The following is a 23,661-nucleotide window of genomic DNA, read 5'->3' on the forward strand; positions in this document are numbered from 1 at the left end:
TAAAGGGATCGAAGGTAGCTGTGATAACTGCTTCCATCGGCCAATCTCCAACACAAAGGGTTGCACCGATCGGCAAGCGATTCAATTGGATGGTGTTGCAAGATAGCCCAATCAGGATAAAAGTGAAATAAAATACATATTTTGGTAAATTTTGACAGTTTAACATCTTAACACTTGTTTTTTTGCCAGAAAAAGGGGAAAAACCTATCATATTTTGGTACTAGCAAAGGAGATTCCATGAATCAGAATATAATCTATCTAGAAGTTGCTTCAATGTAGCACAAGGTCTAGTGGAACCTAAAAATACAATGCCCCCCCCACACCATTCAGCACTTATGCAAGGAATGAGACTGGATGGTAAACACAAACCAGAAAAAGTGAAGATTTAAAATGTTACTTGTGATATTACAATTTTAACAAAATTAAGAGTGATGGCATTTCCATTACCAGACAAACCAGGCTACGCAAACATCAACTTCGAAACTGGAAATGTAAGGACACCATATCGCAGGAACAGATCCGGTCTTCACACAAGTTCACAACACGCTCAACATGTGCAAGCCTCGCATTGACACTCCACACATTAACCACCAAACCGGACCACCTGAAGGACACGTCAGTATAAAAAAGTGAAAACTTTATTTGTTAAAGTTGGAAATCTTGTCATTCTTAAAATGTCCAATGTAGTTGTGATTAAACTACGGTATTTGAAAAAAAATCTTGACCAAAACCAAGGTGTGCAATACTAATCCACAAGTGGCCGGTCCCTACACCTTTCAGGGACGTGTATTAAAAAAATAAAAACCCTCAGATTTGGGGCATGAAAAGTTTGAGGTTGGCCAATGCATTTAAGGACATGGCCTGCCTAAGTATCAGGTTGGATGGGGTAAAGATGAAGGGGAGGGGGGGGGAGGTTACACATCTCAGATGAAAAGCCTTCAGAATATTAAGGACTTTTATCTTTTTTTCCAGATATTTTAAAATAAATAATAAACCATCCGTGCTAACAGGCAACACTTTTAACAGGAAAAGCACCGACTCGTCATACGTGTCATCGTTCCCAACAACGCACTTCTGGATCAAACCTGAAAATGTATATTCTTCCTTCGGATCTGACATCATGTCTTAGCCAAATTTTAAGATATTTCAGATCAATCACCAAAATGGGGGACATATCAATTAAAAACCTATAAGGATGGAGAAACGTTGCCAGACGAATTTTAATTGCAGGGGGATATATAGTGACATGCAGTTAAAGCCTAAGACCACGTGAAAAAAATGGCAAAATAAAGTTTCAACGTTGCACCTGCCTGAAAGCAGGAGATTTCTTGGTTAATTGAGGCTGATGTAGAGGTGCAGAGATTGTTTACAAACAGCTTGACTTTATTTAACCAACACTTAATAGCAACATTTGGAAATACGTACAATGAAAAGTATTAATATGGCTGAAACGTTTACAAAAGTCACACTTTTGATGTTTTGTTTGTACAATGTGAAGTGTCCCCCCCCCCTGCCCCTCTTTCCTCAGAAGCACGACCCTAATTTTAAATACGAGCACAAGTGGCCCTACAACCGAGCCGGGAATTGAGTCATAATAACAATAAAAACACACTTCGCTTTTTCTTCTTTATCCAATAAACATAATTCAAAAACACAAAAGTTAATATCACAGGTCACGGACAGGTACACAAATACAAAAAAACTGAAAGACAAAGGCCGATCCAAAGCAGTGGGAATTCGGAGGGTAAAAAAAGATGGGGGTGCTCATTTAATCCATTACAACTGTCACGTTAACCTGTGAGGTTGTGTAATAATAATAATCCTCCATTAGTCTGTATAATGATAACATTAAAACCAACTTAATATTACACGAAGAAAAACACTGTTCTCTAAGTTTGGTAAACACGCTCACATAGGCAATGTAATGTGACCGACCCATTGCCACAATTTGAACTCCAAATTGTAGATGAGCTGACCTGAAGTCAATCTGAAAACTCAGGCCAATCTAAACATCACTGCAGGATTCAATAAACAGAATAGTGATAAAGACGGCAACTGTTTATTCATTGATGTCCTACACTTAAAACCACGTGAGCCCCAAAAGACTTAGAAGTAATGCATGTCTATATATAGGTAGAGCGGTGAGGTTAGCACGCTCGCTAAAATCCCAACGACCAGAGTTCGATTCCAGCTCATGACCAAGATCAGTCTCGGGCCTCGCTTTGATAGACTTGGCCTCAAATGAATATCTGGTGCAGTGTGTAAACATCAGTACTGGAGACAGACAGATGTGGTGCTGGTCACCTACCCCATCGTGCAAATAATAAAATCATATTTTTTCACCTGAAGACGATTGCTTGTGTTGCAATCGAAACGTTGTGATTTTTTTTATTATTTTTCTATCTACGTGACTTTGCCGAAAGACCCAAAGAGTATTAACACGTAGGCTTTAAAAAAAAAGTCACATACACCATGTCTTCTGAACCAAAAGGAATTCTTGGGACAGCTGGAAATCACAATAAAGTATCCAGGGCGATTAGTGGAGGACTGAAATCAAAATAATGCACTAAAGAGTTGAGCAAGAGCAAGATGGAGTACTTTTGGAAAATTAAATTGAATAATGAAAAGCACCAGACCACAAACATCCCAAGAAGAAAGTTATCAGAGCATTTATCTGCCGCCACCAATGGGAGGTGGGAAAATGCTCAGGTGGAAGCGCGTTCGCCACTTGTTGCAGAGATTTGCAGTTCAAATCCAGCGAGCCACCCTCGAGAATACTGCCAGTGCATTAACCATAAAATGCGTCGTCTGTTTCATTACCGATGTGAAAGATCACGTAACCTTATTTGAAGAGTATGCTATAATGTCATGATCCAAATTTTTTAATTGTTCACAAAAATCAGATATTTACCTAGTCCATTGGTAAAGCAATGGACTAGGTAAAAACTGATGCATTCCTGGGTAAACTTGCATAGTAATAATAATAGATGGACTCAGAATATATAACAGACAGAGGAACACGTGATCAGAGTACATATGCAAGTTAGAGAAATCATATTGACCTGTTCAGAATAGTTACGTTCGCTTGGGCAGGACACAGCTAGACATGATGACACCAGACGGATGAGACTGGTGGCAGAATCGCAGCCAAATTAAGGAAAATGTCGGGAGGGCAACCAGTAAACAGGAGCAAAAAGTTTTGCAGGAGCGAGACTGTAACGTCACAGGACGGTGAAGGCGAAGTGGTGAAGCCTTTGCGTCATAGTGGACAGACCATAATTGAATACAATGGTGTGGGCATAACCAACTCATAAGCAGATTTTCCTCCTGCTTTCCGCCAGCTTTACTGCCGCACAATTCCAAAAGTTCCCAAAGAAGCAGAGTTAGCAAAAATGTCATGTTTGTATGCAGCCAGGTCATGCAGTAAGTAGGTTGAGGTTTAACACCAGGAGCTAAACAATTTGAAACCACATTGCGAGGGAGAAATCGTTATGTGCCCGTTTGGAAAAAATACAACTACCCCGCACGGAAGAGGCTGATCTTACCTGTGCTAATCAAGAAATGTTACTTACTGGTAGCAATGCTGCAAAGTCCTAATCCTAGGCTATTATAATTGCAAAACATTTTGGGAATTGTGGCTATTTACCCATAATTTGAAAACTTTTAACGAGTAAGTTTTGCACCAGACACCATATATAACTTGAGCTGCTTTTTTATAACGGGTCCAAATTGAAGACTCTGGAAGTACCCTACACAGACATATTAAGGTGGAAACCCCTGATGTGTGCCAGGCCCGTGATGATGGCTGCATGAAACACCCACCACGCTTGGCGAACCGTATGAAATAAGGGTGCCAACGCATTGTGGATGAAACTGGAATTATGATAAAAACAACACCCTCATTCACTCGCCACGACGTGTTTAATCAGCTTATCTCGTGTATATATAAAAAAAAATGCGTTTGGTTCTTATGCCCCGAGGAATAATATCAAGAACCGACTCGTGCATTGTAAACATCAAATGGAAAAGCAAACAAAAATTTAAACAAATCCATACCTATTCATGCGGGTTAGGGTGGGCCAAACTGTTGTGGATCACAATAACCAACCACACTTTCCATTACCGTAAACCCTAACCATTCCTTGGCACACGCCCTACACTCCTGACACTAACAACACACACCATTGCCCAACACCCCATTTATTTACTTTTTGTTTGCAATTCCCTTTTGGGGTTTTTCGCAGCACTTTCAGTAGAGGCTGTTTGTTTACCACTCAGCTGTGCTTGGTACGAATGCTGCGCATGAACGCTCAGCTCATGCCTCCCTATTTAGGGGGCAGCTCCCTGCAAGGATAATTTCATCCCCACCTGCGCCTCCCCTCGCGTTGCCACCATTTTTCACTGCCGCCACAAACCGCCGCTTGCCAGCCCCACGGCCGTCAGCCTGGACGAGGGGGCAGGTTGCCCTCACTGAGGCACCTGCTCTACAGCGACCTGCTGCGTCTCGCCAGCCTGCTGGATGAACACCTGCTGCTCCGGTCCTGATGGGAGGATCACCTGCTGGATCTGGTATAGCTGTGGACACACAGCAAGCACAAGAAGGGGGGTGGGGGGGGATGAAAAGACATCATTAGGCTCACGTGTCATTATTGGAGGCTCATCTGCCTATGATAATGCTAGGCTTGCCCGTGGTCCCACTACCCTGTTGTGGCTGCCACTGTCCCATTAAAGGCGCATCTGTTCTAAGTGACTGTACTACAACATTCAGACGATTCTCATGCACGATACTGTGCATCTAACCACGAGGAAATGAAGTTGGATTTGAGGAAACGGCAAGCAATGATCATTGTGTTGGCTTTTAATAGCATTCTTCGTGATGACCCCTTGACAAAACATGCACCAACTTAATCCTGGCATTGAGAAAATAAAATAGAATCCATCAATTGTCCTTAGACCGGTTATTATTTAGAACAGTATGCTTCAAGAAAAACAATGGAATTTGTATTCAAATGCGCTCTCCTTTTTGGCCACGTTATGTATTTTTTTGTTAAATAATATTTTTTAACTGTGCCATTTCACTGTGATAAGTTAAAATATTTCTGCATGGCACTCGCATCTTTACTGGACATCTGTGAAAAAGAGCCTCATCGCTCACCAGATTCCTCCAGCCAAAATAAAGATTCTGATTCACGTAAATAAGTGCATCACAACAGTCGAAGCCTACTGCCTCTGAGCTGATAATCACAAAACTACTTAAGGACTCAGAAATTGCCTCTTATCCACACTTTATGACATTGTCACATGGCAACCAACCAAAACAATGTAACCCTCCCCTCCCTCTGACGAAATGAATTGACGATCCAGTCATTATTTATCTAAAATCATTTGTTTTTGTAACATCTCATTGACAATGTCCATCTCATGTACCATCTTGTTTGTATTTCCTGTCCCGTCTCATTTGTATCGGTTTGCGTGTACCATCTCGTTTGTATTGCGTCTAGCTCTCATTTTGTGTCACATGCCTAAAAAGGTAAGTTTTCCATAACGTCTATAAATAATTCTTACAAGCACGAATTCATGCACATGAGCATTAACCAATTTTAATGGATGAATCACTAACAATAGCCACCACTCAGCCACCTAAAACAACTACTTAAGAGTAGCCTTAACACGATGAAGCAGCCAAAACACAGGCGTTGTTTTTTTCCGTCCACCTCACCTGCTGTTGGCCTGCGGAAGTAGTGATGGCCTGCACCTGTCCCTGCACCATCTGGCCCCCACTCATAGGCTGTGCCAGGCGGATGTACTGCAGCTGGCCCGTATTGATCTGGACGGGGATGTGCTGGATCTCGCCGGTGTTGGTGATGATCTGCTGCATGACCTGCATGGTCTGGCCAGTCGCGGCTGTGGTGGTGGTGCCAGCTTGGCCCACGGTGCCTGTTTGAACCTGCCCGCCGGTGCCCACTTGACCCTGGTGCGATGAGACGATCTGAAGCTGCTGACCGTCTGCAACTTGCACCGTCACCGGAGTGCTCTGCAAGTTGAAGTGACGGGGACAAAAGTCGGAGTCCATCATCTTTGCAGTAGAATCGACGAGTGGCTTTTGTCTTGGAATAAGATTTATTAAAGGTTCACTTTCATCACTATTTTAAAGCAAAAGTTGAGGTACGTCTTGTACTCCAGTAGGTGTGACAAGATTTGTAGGACTTTATTTTTTTTGTTTTGCTTTTGGGTAAGGCCACAACAGTTTTATGCCAAAATTATTGGCATTAACCCTCGATAACACGTGACAAGATTGTCTAATTTACAAACATATTGTATGTGCCAATGTATTAATGAAATTCTGACCAAGAAAGCTCAGATGTACTGAAACCGGACAAAATGTTGGAAAGTCTTACTTTCTGGAGCCCTTTATAATCCATAGATCTTGTTTTGTACACATGTACCAATGCTGTTTATAATCATGACAAAAACGTGTATTTAAATGTAATACTATGATGGCATGCCTGGGAGTACATAAACAACTTTCGTCATAAATGTAGCTTAATAAATTGGATAACTTGGGATCACATAGTCTGGGTATGTGTACAGTAGTTATTAGGTTTTATTTTTATTTACATGGATGGTAAGGGGCCAGTTGTATTACAGTGCCATATGGGCAATGATTTAAGAAGTTGGTAAAACTGTGTGGGGTTGGCATTACCACTACACTGACCAAACCCACAGTTATGTTTTAATGCGGAGAAGGGTGAGTCAGGTACATGGTCCCTAGGTATTTAATGATGGTTTAAGTAGTGCGAGAGATAAAATACAACCAGGAAGGAAATCCCCTACTTCGTCTAACCAATTAGAGATAAGTGACATTCGTGAGAAGTTGCTTATTTTGTGATGTTGTTTTAGCTCATTTACATTTGTTTGTACCGATTTCTATTCGCTTTATTAGATTGTTTTTTATCATTGTGGTAATCCAAATAATTCTAGCGAATGCGACCATATCCTGGTCTCTCGAGTTCTCACCTGGTTCAACAAATAAAAAACTCAAACCATTACCGTTTTGCATTCGACTCAATTTACACCCCGAGTAAACAAATTCCACGTTAAATTACCACATTGTTGCGATCAACTTAAATGTGAAAAACACCACTGTTTAAGTCAGGGAAGCATGTCTCCTTGTTCACATTCGTTTCGATTTGATAAACGACCGTTAATAGAAGTTCAAATGAAACCGCACTTCTGCATGGAGTACACATTCATGGAATTCTTTTGAAGACGTAACTTACGCTGATGGTGGCAGCCTGCGCCTGTGTAACCGCCTGGATTGCCTGCAGCTGCGCACCGCCTTGAACAACCTACACCAAACACCAACCATCAAACATTATGTAGTCCTTTGTCAATCCATTGCTGGATGAAGACCTCCCCACACCGTTGTCAGGCATGGGGGTTGTTTGACCATACTTCACCACACTCGTTAGTGTGGGTTGGTGAAGGGAGGGCCCACGACCAATTCAAACTCTGGTAGCCGGGGTTCATAGCGCAGTGCGCCAACCACTGCATAATGCCCACCCCTGCCCCTCCAAAAGTGACATTTACAGTAAAAATTTAACCATCAACCAAATAAGTAATTCTTATCTTGCAAATAAGTCACCGTGCTCTTTGTCCCAGGCAGACAAGTTTGAATCATAAAAAAAAACACTTGTCATTTTCAGGCACTCTCCTGACATGTACAGAACACATTAAACTTGCAGTGTTGTTGTTGTGTTTTAAAGACATTCATGTCAATTACATCATGAGAGCAGCTGTAAGCAAATTTAAGTCTCAACTTGATCAACTTCAAACTAATATCGGACAGTCCAGGAAGCACAATCTAGATTGTACAGCAACAGCCGTTTATATACAACACGTGAATTTGAAATCGAGTCTTAACACACAATTCAACATATGCAGTGTGATTGTAAACAGCAGTGCTCATAGATTAGAAATAAACTCAATATTCTCATGTACACCTTTTCATTAATTAGAGATTTTCATTCCAATTACCTGTACGCAAGTGAACCGTGTGTAAATGTAATAGTTCGCATAGACAAACTCTTATTTACTCAATTAACGATTAAAGAAAATGTAAGTGCTCATTTTGAAACTCTTTAAAAAAATTTAGCCGTAAAAGACACCATACCACCAAAGTGATCATTACCTGTCCCTGGGGCTGCTGTGCAATAATGATGTTAGGTTGTATGGCTTGCTGACCCCCTGGCGTCTGTTGCTGCCCTCCCTGCTGCGCCCCCTGCTGCCCGGCAGTGGGCTGCTGCGCCAGCGTGAAGTAGTACTGCACCTGCTCGGGCGCCATCACCGCTTGCCTCACCTCCTCCTTAGCAGAGCACGGGATGTGCAGACACCATGCACGGACGCACCGCAAACACACAAAGCCACGGACACGTGCACACGCACGCCACGGACACGCCAGAGACACAACATGCATACAATATGCACATACCACACGCACACGTCACATAACCCTACCACACGATATGTAGATGACGCAATTGGACATAAAACAGGCACAAATACACACACACCGTACCAAAAGATACACAGTAAAACACCTTACTTAATATTTTTCCTTTTGACTATCAAAATAGAAGATAATAAACACACTTCACCTGATGAGACTACAACTGCTGATATACAACAGCATTTGTTTGCAGCCTAGCAGTAAAGGGGAATCTATCGAGCAAGGGCTTTACTATAAAACAGAGCAAAAAATTATTCCATTTACAATGGATTATCCAGGTGATAATTAGAAAAAAAATCCGTCTTAATTGAGTTTTTTTTTACTCTTAAAAATTTCAGTGGCTCGTCTCGCGACATGCTGTGGCGTCCGCAACTGCGTAACATAACTCAAAATGGTATGTTGAAACGTTTAAGGATATCTGGCAGACTTTCCAAATTTGCACGAAAGTCGAGAACACGTCCACTCCTAAATGCAACGTCACGTGTTACCGACCATGGAAACGCATTCTAATAGGCAAAAATGTATGGGGACAATTTTATGCAGACAGCTCAAAGAATTCAAATGGGGGGGGGGGGGGATAAACCAATCCGAATGCCTGTCCGTCACACCAACATGGGGGAGCTGGGATCGGAGGAGGTATGTCCGAGTCAGCTGGTGTCAACACCCCTCCTCTCAGTGTGCTTCCATCTCACAGCTGAGAGTGAAGGATGTTTACACCACCTGAAACTCGGGATGTCTTCGCACGTTGGTTAGAATCCAAAGACCCAAATTGTTTAGCCATGTATTCTCTTCTTTCAGCTTTCTCACACAAGAGACCAAAATTGTAACCCGAAGTCCAGTGTCATTGATTAGGTTAGGGCTGTTTTCTCCGTTGTCTCACGTGGTAACGAGGCGAGGACACGTTGAGTGAAGCACAGGAGCAGGAGACAGACGCAAACATCCGACTAAAAGCACTTGTCAAAGCACGGGCTTCCAGTCGAGGATGTTTACAGATGTGCACACTGCCAGTTCTTGTCCAACGTCGGTGTGTACTGTATACATTCTAGCTGCACAAATACTTATGGTTGCATAATCACACAAAGTGCTTTTGGCAATAAGCGGCAACATCACACTTAAGGAGCCCTCCTGAAATAGTAGTTTCATCAAGGCTCTGGATAATTAAATTACATTGTTTTTTTTTTATTAAATCATGCCTCGTAAATTTCATAGTTGGTTGGCCTTCCCCTGGAAACCCAAGTTTATACGATATTAATATTGATAATACAATTGCTTGCTTGGCTAATTAGAACATTATTTGTTTGGCGATCCTTAATATAGACTCCTACTGCAGAGTCTGCAGTGATTTCAAGATTTAAGTGTCTGAGACGTCAATTCAATAAATTGAATGTCATGTTGCCATTAATTGCACAAGGCAAAAATATCGTGTTTTACTTTCCTTTCTAACTAATCTGTTCGCACAAATCCTATGAAATTTCTCATCCTTGTCAATAAAACGAGGGTCAATGTTTCACCTTTTGCACCGTTTTAACGTAAAAAGAAAACCCCCCCACACACACCCTCATACACCTTCACGTGATTTCGAACAGCTGTTTGGCGATGGAAAAGAAAATACGCAAAAGGGACCCGACAACAAAAGACAAAAAAACCCCTCGCACAATTGTCTGGTTGCAGGACTACGGAGAGAGCGAGCGGCAGTGGCTGCAGCTGGGTAGCGTGCTGACGTGAACACCTAACTGAAAGCCTTTACTGACGTCACAGCTTCCAGTTGAGATGTTTACATCACCCTCGCACTACCAAAAATGGGAGCTTCATCGGCGCCTGTAAATCAAGGGTTTGTATGCGGCAGTCAAGGGTAAAACTAAAAACATTAAAACCATTTTGCTACGTTTTTCTGAGAATTTTTGCATACAAGCAATGCAGCAAATTGCCACTCAAATGTGAACTTGTGTTTATGCTCAGGAACAAGTCGGTTATTATTACTCTGTGCTGAAAAACAAGCACTTGTATGCACCACGACAAGCAAGTCCTTAATGGACTGAAAGGTCTACTGTGTGGGATGCAACGACTCACATTGTTTCTAGTGTCTGATCGACTCAGCGGGACACAATTAGTGTTGGGGCACATAAGAGGATGCGAATTTAATTAGCCGGTGTGCTCTCGTTGCATTACCTGTCTCTTGGCCGGCTTTAACTCGTCTCGAGGCACAATGTCAATGAGAAAGTCAAACTGATCAAACTTGCTTATTGCCATGGCAATGTCGTTCCTCTGCGAAACACAACACAAACATAACAAAATGGAATTATTCAACAGCAGGCCAACTTAAGAGACTTAAATAAAAGTTTGTTTAACCGTTTACGGGGGAAGCTCCAAAAACAGAACACAAAAGATGCGGAATAAATCATCACAATTAAAGTCATTGGTCACACAAAGGTGGGATACCAAAATAAGAAATCGTTGCCAAAGGCCCTCCCCCATTGCATCGCACCTGCAGGGTACGGCGCTTATTGTCCTCTGTGTGGATCCAGGCGCGGAGGGAGAGCTCGCTGATAAATATTTGCGCCGCCTTGGCGAACAGCACCGGCGCCTCAGCGCTAATCATCTGTGCACCACACACACGTGCACACATGGGTCCGGAGAGCCATTGCTACTGCATAGGTAAAAACCACCGCTTTGTTATGTGGCCAAATTCACGTCAGGTGTGGCTTTTCTTTAAGCTGGTTATGCATATGCTACTCAACTATGGAACCCATTCATTTATTTTGCATGTGAATTAGTAACCCATTTATTCAGGAGTTTATTGACTATAGAATTGTGTAGGTCATGGCAGATTGGGAAAAAATGTATCCATCCAACACTGATATATTAGTTTAGCACGTAAGCCTTTCGCGACCAATATTAATCATAAAGGTTTTTTTATGGGTTAGATCGCATAAATATAATTAACCCACCACCACTGACACAGCCAATTAGTAAGGTTTGTCACAAACAAAACGTGTCAATTAGTTACCACTTCAGACCACTGGTGTGTTGGAGAATAAATCCACAACATTTACAATTTGAGTACGACATTTCACTGGTAATTACATCCAGAATTGAGATACATATTTAAGCTGGACTCCAGTCAAACTTGTGATCGGCACTCACCTTCACATCTTCATCCATTTTCATTATTTTCTTAATTCGTGCCAATGGCAGCTCCTGGATCTTGAAATCATTCTGCAAAACATTGGTACCTAAAATCAGTAAATTCAGCAGCGTTTCCCCATTTATTTTTGTGCCCATTTCGGGAACAATATTATAGCGCGCATGTAGCTTCCAGGGTGGAATGAGCGAGCCCCGGGAACACGAGGATCCACGCGAATGAGTCACCCCAGGTCATGTAACATGGGGTTCCACAGCAGGGCTAACAACAACAACCGCCATTCGCCACTAAGTGGCGGTGACGTCACCACGACGCTTGTGCCAGGCCATGTGCACCTTGAGGCCACGTGAAGTGTCGAACGCCCGCGGGGAGGAGGTCACGGGGCAGACCCAGGTGCCATGGGTCGACTGACTGAGATGACTGGCTGATGCACCACCTGTGCCCCTACTGTGCCAACCTGCTGTGCTTTAGCCACCTGGCGCTCCGCTCGTTGTTCTGAGCGTCGCTCCTCCGCCCTCCGTTGTTGTTGGAGGGCGACTGCCTCCAACTGCCCAGTAGCGTCCTTCACGAGCCTCCTCCACAGAGGCCAATCTTGACACCGCTGGTACCAGTCATCGGCAAGTCCACTCAGCTCCACGTCCTCCTGTACCACATCACTCCATCTCTTCTCTAGCCTGTGCCGCGCCCGTTTAGCCCCCTCGATCCGGCCGAACAGAAGCTGTTTCGGCATGCGGTGGCTGGGCATGCGGGCTACATGACCCAGCCAACCAAGCCTTGCCTGCCGGAGCTGCTCACCGATGGGACCTTGCCCAGATCTTTCAAGGATTTGTCAACTCCTCACACAATCCAGCCTGGTTAAATCCAGGATGGATCGTAGGCAGGCCAGCCTAAATGTTTCCAACCGGCGAAGATGCTCCATTAAGGGGGTCCACGTTTCACAAGCGTAGAGAAGGGAGGGAATGACCGTGGCCGAGAAGACCTGAAGCTTAGTGCGGAGCGACAGACCAGGTAGCTTCCACACAGCGTTACGCAACCGATGAAAAGATATTGCCGCTCGACTGATTTGGAGTGAGACCTCTGCTGTTAAACTGGAACCAGTCATAAGCACACTGCCCAGGTATGGGAAACTCTCCACTCTCTCCACAACTGCCCCATCACCGATTGGGAGTTGTGGGGGTGGAGTGTCCGATGGTACAAAATACCCAAGCAGGTGCTTAGTTTTGGTGGGGCTGATGGTAAGGCCCCATCTCTTAGTGGCACGCTCCAGTCTCAGCAGCAGCGTCTCCAACTCCTCCTCTGAATGAGCAGCTATTACCAAATCGGCATACATAACGTGGTTGAGCAATAGGGAGCCAACCCTTGACCGCACCCGGGCATCGATCAGCCTCCCATTATATCTGTACCAAATGGAGATTCCCCCGGTACAGCTATTGAAGGCTTCACGAACTACGTGGTCAAAATAGATGTTAAATAATGTGGGAGCCAGAGGGGATCCCTGTCGCACCCCAAGATGTACAGGGAATGGCACTGACTCCCGGCCACGTAGTTTTACCCGGGCCCGCTCACCATCATGAAGGTCCTTAATGATCGTGAGCAGAGGGTCAGGGACTCCAAAAGCATGAAGAACAACCCAGAGCCCAGGCTTACTGATGGTATCATAGGCCTTGACCAGGTCAATAAAGCAGAGATGTAGGGGCTAACAGCCCCACACACACACAACAATCGTGAAAGTGCACTAGATCTGTCAATTAAGACTATCAATGGGGAATAGCATTGGCATGCATGGCAATGTGGAGAAATTATACATAATGCTGGGTTACTGCATTCATGGTTGTGGGTTGACCGAGCTCATCACCCTATTGGGAGGGGGGGGGGGTCGATAAAACAAGCACCACTGTGGGATGTCAACAGTTGTCCCATGGATAGACTTGCCCCCGACATAGCAATGGGGGATTTCCACAAGTGGTTCACGGCTGTCAGGCTCATTTGAGCAGGAAATCACTTTATTAAAATGCACAAGATGTCAGTTGTTTATGCCTTATTCTGCAAAACCACTCAAATAAATAAATAATGAATATAAACATGGAGCGACAATGAGCCGAAGTTCTATTTCCCTATGACCCAAAATTACAAAAACATTAAAATGGACGTCTAAAAATTCAAACAATGATTAAAAAGGCATAGCAATATAAATGTAACATGTTAAAACTTTGGTGGGCTCCACTTTTCCTTTATGTGAACTACATATGTGGACATGTTTCCACGATGCTGTGCCACTGACCTTTTAATCTCATGAATATGAAGGCTGGCACGTCACTCATGAATATTAATTAGCGTGAAGTGGTGCAGGCACAGGAAGTCAGTGCCGACAAGCTACGGTGGCCCATGAAGCTCAAAGGCAAAACCATTTCTTGTTAGTATCATCAAAACAGCAGCCCATTACTGCACTATCAGCTTCCTGGACGCAAACAGCACATTTGGTTTGTTTAAAAAAAGACTTTTAACTTTCCACTGCAGTTTATACGATAAGCCGATAATTTTTCTGTGGAGGGGTCTTCTTTACAGTTCACTACCACCATCTGGTGAGAACGCAATGTACCAGAAGAAACATTTATTGGCACATTAGCCATGTTACCTTTGATCTTATTTCTAATACGGTTAGTTTAGCAAATTGTAAATAATGATTACATGGGAAATGGTAATTTTAACAGGCCATCGAAATGTAGCATTTCATGTACAAGTAATGAAATTTCTGTTTCGGTTAATAACAAAACACTTGAGTGTTTACATTCACAATACATCTGCAGTCCAAAGTAAGAGGCTGGTATGATTAATACCACTACATTAAGTTCTGCCTCCTGAAAATTCTAATTTCCCGAGAAATAAAAGTTTCTTAGAGAAACCTGAAGTATGGCAAAAAATGCTTCTGTATCTGCCGACTGAATCTCTATGGCCGACGTAACTTTACATAAATAGGACTCAAATGTCGGTGAAGATGAACGTAATCAAGATGACATTAAGGAGTAAGTACCTATCATTATTGTCTCTTCAATTCCATTAAAAAACATATGCATTGCAAAGGGTAAGCAAGATTACTTTCTGATGACCGCTGCAAAGTGAGCTCTTGTGTTTCAATTAGTGTGCTGATCTTTAAAGGTGCATTGAAAAATGGTGATACTCCTACTGTTATGGAGTGACTCATGCAGTCAGCTATGGCTGCAAAGTTTGGTAGTACATGTTATCTATATCGTTTATTGTAAAATTTCAGTCACAGTTCCTATGATCACTGTTACATTGCTTTTATAGCTTTATTTTGGTGATTTCGAAAACGTTTCGATTTAGCCATATTTGTTTGTTGTAGTAAAGAGTTCGACTGATAACTTTAATCTAAATTGTCTTATGGTTATCGTTTGACTTGCATCCGACTGGGATATTTGCACACAGCGTCGGTGTACGGTGCTTTTTCTGGAAGACTTTGCTGTTTTTTCCTGGATTTTTCTGTTTGCGCGTAGTCACTTTAAGATGTTTCTTGTTTATGTTTTTGTTTGTTGTAGTTGCACCCGATTCAAGAGCAGAATGGCTCACAGAGCTATACCAAATAAATGAAACTGAAGAAAAAAAAAGTCTGTTGGGAGTTTGTGGAATAACCATCTGACAACATTCACAACGTGAACACAATATCAAGGTAAACCGGGATCTTAATAAAAGTAACTTAAAAAATAAACAGCTCTTATATTGTAGCAGCACCATGGCTGCAATGTCCCACACTGTCTGGCAAAAGTTTCAAAACCATGGAGAAAAACGACTTGATTTAGAGACTGTCAGGAGTGTGCTGTTAACACATTATCACTCCCATGTATTTCATCACTGCAGTGAAAACTGTTAAATTCGATCATTTTTAACTCGCAAACAATGCTTCAAACCCATGTCGGAACAGCTTGGAACATGCAGCTAAAGTTCCTATCTACAAGATAAACGATCTTTTTGTCATTAGAGTTGCATCTTCCTTTATCCACACACACATGCCATGGGTTCATGGCCGCAGCCAAGTGGGGGTCCGTAGGAGGTCGGTGCCGAAATCTAGTTTGTGGTGGGTGTCATCGCAATCTCAACAATTCCACCTCTTTGGCGCGGCTCACAGTGTTCATGGTTCGGATCTCTTCCATGACGCGCGGCCAGAAGTTCTGCAGGAGGAGGTGGGCGTCGGTGCCGCTGCCTCCGCCGCCGCCCTGCCCTCCTCCGGGGCTGTACGCCGCGTCTGACGAATTGGACATCTCGCCTCACTGAGGCGCGCGCACACACACGTACACACAAGACAAGGCCATTGTCATAAGCTGATGAAAAACAACATTTGAATTAAAAACATGAATGGGGGGTGGGGGGGGGGAAGCGAACGGAGCTGCCACACAATAATTATTTTCTTCAGATGGGGGGGCCTTCGTCGGGTGTGACATTCATTTACAGAAACAAAAAAACGCTAAATCACAGTTCAGGAGCTTCTGGCAATGAGAACATAATGTTAAGTCACCAAAACTGGACCCCTCCGCTTGCTGTCTTTACTTGCATTGACCTTGGAATTTTCCACAGAAACGATCGCGGTTAGTAAAGATGGCGAAGTACCCGTATTTTGTTTTAAAATATGTAAAGCAACCGTTAGCCGAAACAAGACAATACAGGTAAGGTTCACCCCGGTCACCTCCAACCCAACCGGAAAAACTGCATACTTGTGTCACAGTACCATATCGCACTTCGTTAGGAACATGGCTCAGAGGAATAGGAAAAAAGCACACAAATTCATCCACTAAAAACTTTAATCGTACGAAAAAAAATCACAAGCAACGCATGTGCATATTCAAGGACGCAGGCCAAGTTCACTCTGTGTATTAATGTATCGCTTGCAGTGGCAGGTACGAAATACTATATACGGTGCCTTGCCTTGTTGATACGGTTTATTAATTTTGAAGGTGACACTTGCAGACTCAAACCTATTAGGCGATGCTTTGAAAAGCAATACGCAGCACACAGGTCACTTAACATCCCCCCCCCCCGCCTTTTGGCGGAATACACGCATGCCACCATTGACTTTGCTTCTCATATACGTGTACAGTAATTGGGAAAAAAACCCCAGTCCAAGGTGAATCTGTCCATTAAACCATGAGGGTAGAAGGGCAAATATCTTGGCAGAGACAACCCATACAATCACCTTGAACAAATCGACCACAAAACGCCAGGATAATTTTATGTGACCCTCCGCTGTTTTAGTGCTGGTGGTTAGTAGCAGTTTAAAGTGCAAGGGAGCAGTGGTCGGCTCCCGATGCTTAAAAATGCCAAATTGACCGAGCGTCTACCGATCCAGCGCGTTGTTGTCAAGCCTGAGCCATGCAACACGAAACATCCCACAACACAAGTGTGCGTGACTCGCAAAGTGGGGCCCCCTTCAAAAACGCCAATCGTGCCGCCTAAACGCCCCAACCCCCCCCCCCGTGAGCAAGACACCGGTCTTTGCCATTTATGCTTTCCAAAAAGCAGTGCTACAGAATTCACAATGTTTTGTATAAGCTGCATATTTTTTTCTCAGTACTACAAATAAGACCGATACCTCTTCAACCACTGCAAAGACAACATCTATCGCAGACACAAAATGTATGGGTGGCCTAAGCATATTCTTCACCATCTCTTCATAAAACACTAGCCCCCCCACCCCCCCGAGGTAATTCTGAACCCTGCAACGCATTTTTTTGGCCCGTCAGCTGTTTCTTTTTGTTCCAGCGGCTCGGCTAAGTTCTTGCGACCACCACTAGCCGCGCATGTGTGTGTGACCTTCAGTGGACACGGAGTAAAAAATAAACGACACATACAGTAGGAGACATGCCCCCCCCCCAAACCCGCCGCTCACCAACACCGCATCCTGCCCCGCTCTTCCTCGTTTCCAGCACTCGTTCCTGCTACACACATTTACCGCTGCGGTGGGTTTTTTTTTTGTCAAAAAAGAACGTTTCGTAGAAACAAGGGTGTAAAAATAAAGATCACCAACACACGCCACCGTCGACGCTGTTACACAAACGTTTGCACCGCCGCCTCTTACGCTACAAAATCGTGTCGTGCGGTGTCCTTGGTTCATTGTACGACAATATCCGCCTTCTTGCTAGTTAGTGGAGCGAGTGGATCGTCAACTCTCAATAAAGCTTATAAATGAATACATCAAAACACAACGCTCATCAATATAAAATATGTACATAAAAGGAGTGCTGTACAATTTAAATGGGGGGGGGGGGTTGTTAGCACGAAAGCTGCCCCCTTTTAAAAAGAAAATACACAAGGCAAAATATAAAATAACTGCATCTGTACTGCATTCCAGGTCAAAAAAATGCGCACACACATAACGTGCACGAGCATCCACGTTATTCCAACAGCACATGAGCCTAACGGACATTAGTACTAAAAATCAATGCACGTACAATATTCGAGCGCGCGCACACACACACACAGTGTAATAAATAAAAAAAAGCTGCAGCGTACAGCGCAGGACCCGCCGACGACAAACCCCGCGGCCCAGACAGAGGCACCGAACCACCCACCGCACTCACCGCCGAAAAGCCGCACCACAAGCCATGGTGGCTCCCCCCCCCACCCAACGCCGCCGCGGTGGCTGAGGTCTACCCCTTGCACTGTCCCCTTGCCCACTGGTGCTAGTGCCATGCGGTGCCGGGAAGGGGGCGGAGGTTTCCATTTGATTCTTTATTTTACGTCGTCGAATAACACCGCCCCCATCCCACAACCCTAGCCAAAGCCCAACCCAGTCCAGCACCCCGCCATATTAATTCCGGGTTTTTTGTGTGTGTGCGCCTTGCCTTTGGTTTGACCTTATTATAGCGTCCAGTTACGGCAGGGATAAGCTGGGCAGCCAATGAAAATACAGGCAGGCTTGTGTGTGCACTCTACGTGGATACATACACACAGCACGCACTGGTCACACGCACACCGCGTTTTCCCACCACACTCGCCGTTCACAAGCACTTCAAGCAAGACGTAGTCACGTACACGGCATCAAGCACACCGACGCACACGGTCTAAGGCACACCAACACGATCAACCAAAGCAAAACCAGCTGGTGCCAATACTGTATATGTTTTGGTAACACCAACAACACTTGGTGTTACACAAATACATTGGCCATCCATACCAAAATAAAACAATGACCAAGGCATTTTGGTAGGCCAACAATTGCCGTGCCTTTAACATAGCCACCGGCAGAGGCTGATAACATAGGAACACCAGATCAGTCACGAACCAGTCAAACAAATCGAATTTGGCGGGAGTCAATCTAAAAGTGGGAGAGACGCTACCCCACCAATGTCAGTGACTTACAAAAAGGTTGCCCATTTCTGAAATGACTTTGATGTTTAACACTCGGCCACTGGTAACATCTTAGCTTAAATACTGACGCACACAAACTCGGGGAGTTTGGAAACTCAGCATGGGCAGTCTCATTCACAAAACTGTTCACCCATTGTCTTCATTGCGTAACAAAAATTATTTTTTTGCCCCTGCTGCTCATTTCCTTTTTTCATATTCATGTTCACTGTACTAAGCACGTAGCTCCTTATCCCTAATCCTATTTATATCGCAAAGTGTATACGCACAGTACAATACTAAGAGGATAACAATGCCATTGCCCACAGTATTATATAGTCCCACGCGGTGTTGTATTACTGCTAAACATTATCACGCTTAGTCGGGTCGACTCCTGGCTGTGCGCGTGTTTGTCAGCGAGCACATAGCCAAAGGCCAACTCTGAACTGCATCGGTGTCAAGATGCACGGAGGGCTTACGTTTTGCGTCTCATTCACCGGCTTACTCATTGCGATAAAGCGTGGAGTGGTTTCTACAATGGAGAGAGAGAGAGGGGGTGTGTTAAGGATTCCTTAAGGCTACTTACCAAAGGCCGTCCCCACCCTCTAACCCAACAAACGTGTGGGAAGTCGGGTCGGACGGCACTTCATTGACACAATGCACTATTATTGTTACAAGGACAGTACTAACTGCTAGGCAAGTTTCCTATTGAATAAAAGGCGGATCTGGCTCCGAAATGAGATGTTTCTATTAACCCTGGGTTCACACCCATGTTGAACTAATGTTGAATGTAAACAGCCGTGTTGAGTACACACCGTGGGGGTGTACACCTGGGCGCGTGTACTGTATATTCAAGGACGCACACCGCAGTTTGCGTCTACTGTATGTGTAAATCTATGTTAAATCTTGTACATGCACAATACTCGCTGGTGTATAAATGTATGTGTACAATGGGTAGTACATTCACATTATCACAAGTGTAGATACAGGATGGGTGCCACGCATATACGGCATGCACACAAATCAGTTTAATACAGTATTCGTGAATTCGGATATAAACGTGCACATACTTTACATAGAGAAACCGTAAACTACACACGTGTACCGAATATATATCCCTATACGTTTAATCAGTATGTCTCAATATATATAACTTACCTAGGAGGACAAAACATTAGGGCATTGGACCGCCAGTGATAAGACACGCTAACATTAACTTATCACAAACACCATTAACGCCGCACTATCTTGCAATAGGTTGACGTTCGGGGAAATTGCCCTTCTATCGAGCCAACCCGTACATGATGGATGTATGACAACAGTTTTGAGATCGCAATTAAGAAAGCTGACTTTTTGCATTTTTTTTGGAACCCGATGTCTCCCCAAATAATAAAAACGCTGATGCATCTAAAAAAAATAGAAATATGCACTCTCCTTCCTTAACATTTCCCAGTACAGTACGCGCGTGTTGCCATCCGTGTATTGTGTACAACCGCATATCTATATACAGTAAAGTGTTTATAGGGTGGTTAACGTACTCCGCTATTAACCCACAGAGCCGAGTTCCATTCACATCAGTGGCGATATCCGAACCGGTTATTGGGTTTCCTCTTCACCAACCCAAAGTATATAATTTCACCGTGTGGTGATATAATTTCACCGTGTGGTCAAATTACATGCATTTTTAAAACCCACGTCCGACACGGAATGGGGAGGGATTCATCCAACAGTGGATTAATAAATGCACAGTAAATTTCCATGGCTATACACGTGTGTGCCCGTGCACCCAAAAGCGACGTGAAATGCATATTATACAAATATTCCTGTGTCCATGTTACGCCTAAACAACAATTTACAGTCCCTTTACAAAGCCACTTCTGGATGAAAGCACTCCATGCTGGTGGGTGGGGGGGGGGTTTGTCCGACCATACTTCACCACTCTGGTTAGTGCTGCTTATAACCTTTGAAATAATCAACTACAATACACACGGCACAGAGGACTTGCATTACGCAATACTCTACTGTACGGCCCAAGCGGTTTCCCACGCAATCGAGCAAAGGGACCCGCGGTACTCATCAGATCGACGCCTCCCAGGAGGTAGTGCCTTGGTAATTCCACGTTCCCACGGCCAGAATAAGTACGCATTTAAATGACAAAATCATCATCCATGGCCAATCCACTGCTGGATAAGGGCCTCGTTCCCCCTCGGCCGCCCGCCAGCCACGCCAAGCCACATCACGATCCTGTGGCCGTCATTAAATCTCACAAGCAATCTGCAAACGAACTCATTCAATCGCTCCATCTCCCACCGGCAAGTCGTCCAAGATGACAGTGTTGGATTAACACGTGCCACAGACTGAAGGAACTCCCCCCCCACGCCGCAAGATCTGCGCGCCGTACACCATAACACCGCACGTGTGTGTGTGTTATGTGTGTACAATACAGGGTTGGTATTTGTCGGAATGCGCTATAAAACCATCGGATCCCAGTTGGATTCCCAGCCACGGTTATCATTAGTGGCGTGGACTGGACCCCTCACACCCCCCCATCAGCCGTACACTAAAGCAACATTTACCGGCGTAAAGTACCGCATAGTCAAAGCGTGTGGCGTCGGAAGGGGGGGGGCCTTCATCCTGCAGTGGATTGGTAAAGGTCGGTAAATTATACACGTACAAAGATCGTAACAAATATATTTGTAACTTTAAAAATCCCGCTAGAACGACGCCGGTTTACCAAATGCATCGGCACAGGACACACGGGGGTTCAGTTCAACGCGCGTGCGTGCGAACCACACTTTCAAAGCAATGTTACATTTCATATGAAGTATAAACGAATGTAAATAAACATTTAAAATAAACGCAATTCTTAGGCGAGAACTTAACCAGGGTGCTTCTGACCTGAGTACTCGGATCGCAGACCGCGGTGTTCCTACGCGGCCCCGGGCAATGCGATAGTGCGCGCACAAATTTCGGTCTGAACGCGTTTAAATTCCTCGGTTTAAAACAAAAAAAATGTAAAGCGCCAGTTGTTAAATTAAAGGTAAAGTAAAACGGAATTAGTTAAAGAGGTAAAAGTTGCTTGGGTGGGCGAGGCGGGGAGAGTTTGAACGGAGCCGAGAGCCGCGTCGCCATTAGACGACGCGGACCAATCCGCGCCCTAAACAATAATACCTCAAAAATTTAACTACTTTGCGTTATTTGGATTTTTAACGAAACGCCGCGCACGCCAGTCGATCAGCTGAGAATTCTTCTTGATTTTGACTCCATCGGACGGATTTTTTCCCGAGACACTGCGACCCTTTTACGGCGGAGATTTAATCGCGGACTCCTCTTTATTTTCCGCGATTTATATTAACCGCGGCACTACGAGAGCCAAGATGGCGGACGGCGCCCTCTGATTGGCCGATGCCGCCTTTATATTTCCCATCACCGATAAGCAGCGCATTGTAATTTTATGTCATAGTCCGCATAGGAGCGTGCTCCGCCCCGCACAGCAACAACCGGGGAAGCGATCGCGGCGCGAGGCGGGGGGGGCAGGGGGGTGGGGGGAGGTGGGGTGGGGGGAGAAGGGCGGGGGAGGTGGGGTGGGGGGAGAGGGGCGGGGTCGGGGGAGGGGGCGGGGCGAGGGGGCGGGGCGAGGGGAGGGGCGGGGGTAGGCTGAGGTTAGTGTTAAGGAACACTAAACATTACCCCCCCTAAGGGCACGAAAATTAACCCTACCCCTATCTAAAAAAAACTTCAACGTATTCGTCAATAACAAGTGGGCTTAACAGTTCAGCAATAGGCGACGTTTCGGGCAGTGGCCCTTCTTCGTAAAGCATGAACAGACCGGCTAGTAGAGAGATAGAGTGGATCATCAGCATTTTTATTTTTACTGGAGGAATCCGATGAGCTATAAAGCTCTTTTTCATAGATGTCCAGTAGGGGCGCGTCAGAACGTTACAACAACAAACAATACAAAAATACGAGAGGAGTACAAAGTCAAGGAAATGTAAACAAATCGCTTAGAAATATATACATATAAAACTAAACAATGTTTTATCTTACCAGGCAAAGATCACTGAGGTATTGACTTATTTTTCAGAAGCGACCTGGCCACAAATGATAGCTCAACAAATTGGCTTATCATTTGGAAATTTAGAGGAGCAAAATAATCTAAATAATAAGAGTTGTTTACACAATGGGGGCCTGATCATAATTACATTTCAGAATCGTTTTATGATTTGCCAGCGTTTAAATTAGGCATATGAATAGTTACCTAATAGTAGCTATTGGGTAACAGACAAATCCTTCAGGAATCTAAAAGTATTCCGAAATAAATAATGTATGTTAAAAAGTTAAATTGTAAAATGTGGTGCATTGCATGTCCAATGTTTGATGACAAGCACATGGCACAAAACGTGGTCAAACCAAAATATGGATAATTGTAATTAACCAGGCTAGAACTGAAGAGACCAGGATAGTCCTATTTGCAGATTACTTGGGAATGACCGATTAAAGTAACTGCTGAATTTGGTTAAATTACTCAGTGAGTCCAATTCTATGCACCTCCGATTAGTATGGTTGGCTATGCACGGTGCGAAAGAAGTTCAACATACATACAATACCTGTACATACAAACGTAGTCTACTATGTTTCTTTCAAGGCATGTTTAGCA

At 44.2% G+C, this 23,661-nt stretch overlaps 1 protein-coding gene across 6 annotated transcripts; it reads right to left on the reverse strand.

The window, feature by feature from the left end:
• Positions 1-620: 620 nt before the first annotated feature.
• On the reverse strand, positions 621-22,403 carry NFYC (nuclear transcription factor Y subunit gamma). 6 transcript variants are annotated; one of them, XM_032961445.2, is made up of 9 exons: positions 21,903-22,402; positions 15,791-15,934; positions 11,654-11,725; positions 10,995-11,108; positions 10,679-10,774; positions 8,192-8,365; positions 7,281-7,349; positions 5,720-6,034; positions 621-4,575 (listed from the first exon to the last, which is right to left on the reverse strand). In XM_032961445.2, exons 2-9 carry the CDS (start codon positions 15,923-15,925, stop codon positions 4,468-4,470), a joined length of 1,083 nt encoding a protein of 360 aa, XP_032817336.1. In that variant the 5' UTR covers positions 15,926-15,934; positions 21,903-22,402; the 3' UTR covers positions 621-4,467. The 6 variants fall into 6 exon arrangements, with proteins under 6 accessions (XP_032817336.1, XP_032817333.1, XP_032817335.1 ...); XM_032961442.2 differs by having other exon boundaries at positions 15,773-15,934; XM_032961444.2 differs by lacking the exon at positions 21,903-22,402 and adding an exon at positions 19,484-19,568 and having other exon boundaries at positions 15,773-15,934.
• Between the last annotated feature and the right edge of the window lie 1,258 nt (positions 22,404-23,661).

Source organism: Petromyzon marinus, chromosome 27 (assembly GCF_048934315.1).
Source record: "Petromyzon marinus isolate PM22_M1 ecotype Great Lakes invasive population chromosome 27, UKy_Petmar_22M1.pri1.0, whole genome shotgun sequence".
Lineage (NCBI taxonomy): Eukaryota > Metazoa > Chordata > Hyperoartia > Petromyzontiformes > Petromyzontidae > Petromyzon > Petromyzon marinus.

Coding starts and splice junctions, on each gene's coding strand:
- NFYC (XM_032961442.2), bottom strand. CDS start 15,925: ATGTCCAATTCGTCAGACGCGGCGTACAGCCCCGGAGGAGGGCAGGGC. Junction 10,775..10,994: donor ATAAGCGCCGTACCCTGCAG/GTGCGATGCAAT, acceptor TGTGTTTCGCAG/AGGAACGACATTGCCATGGC. Junction 4,576..5,719: donor CTTCCGCAGGCCAACAGCAG/GTGAGGTGGACG, acceptor GTGTGTCCACAG/CTATACCAGATCCAGCAGGT.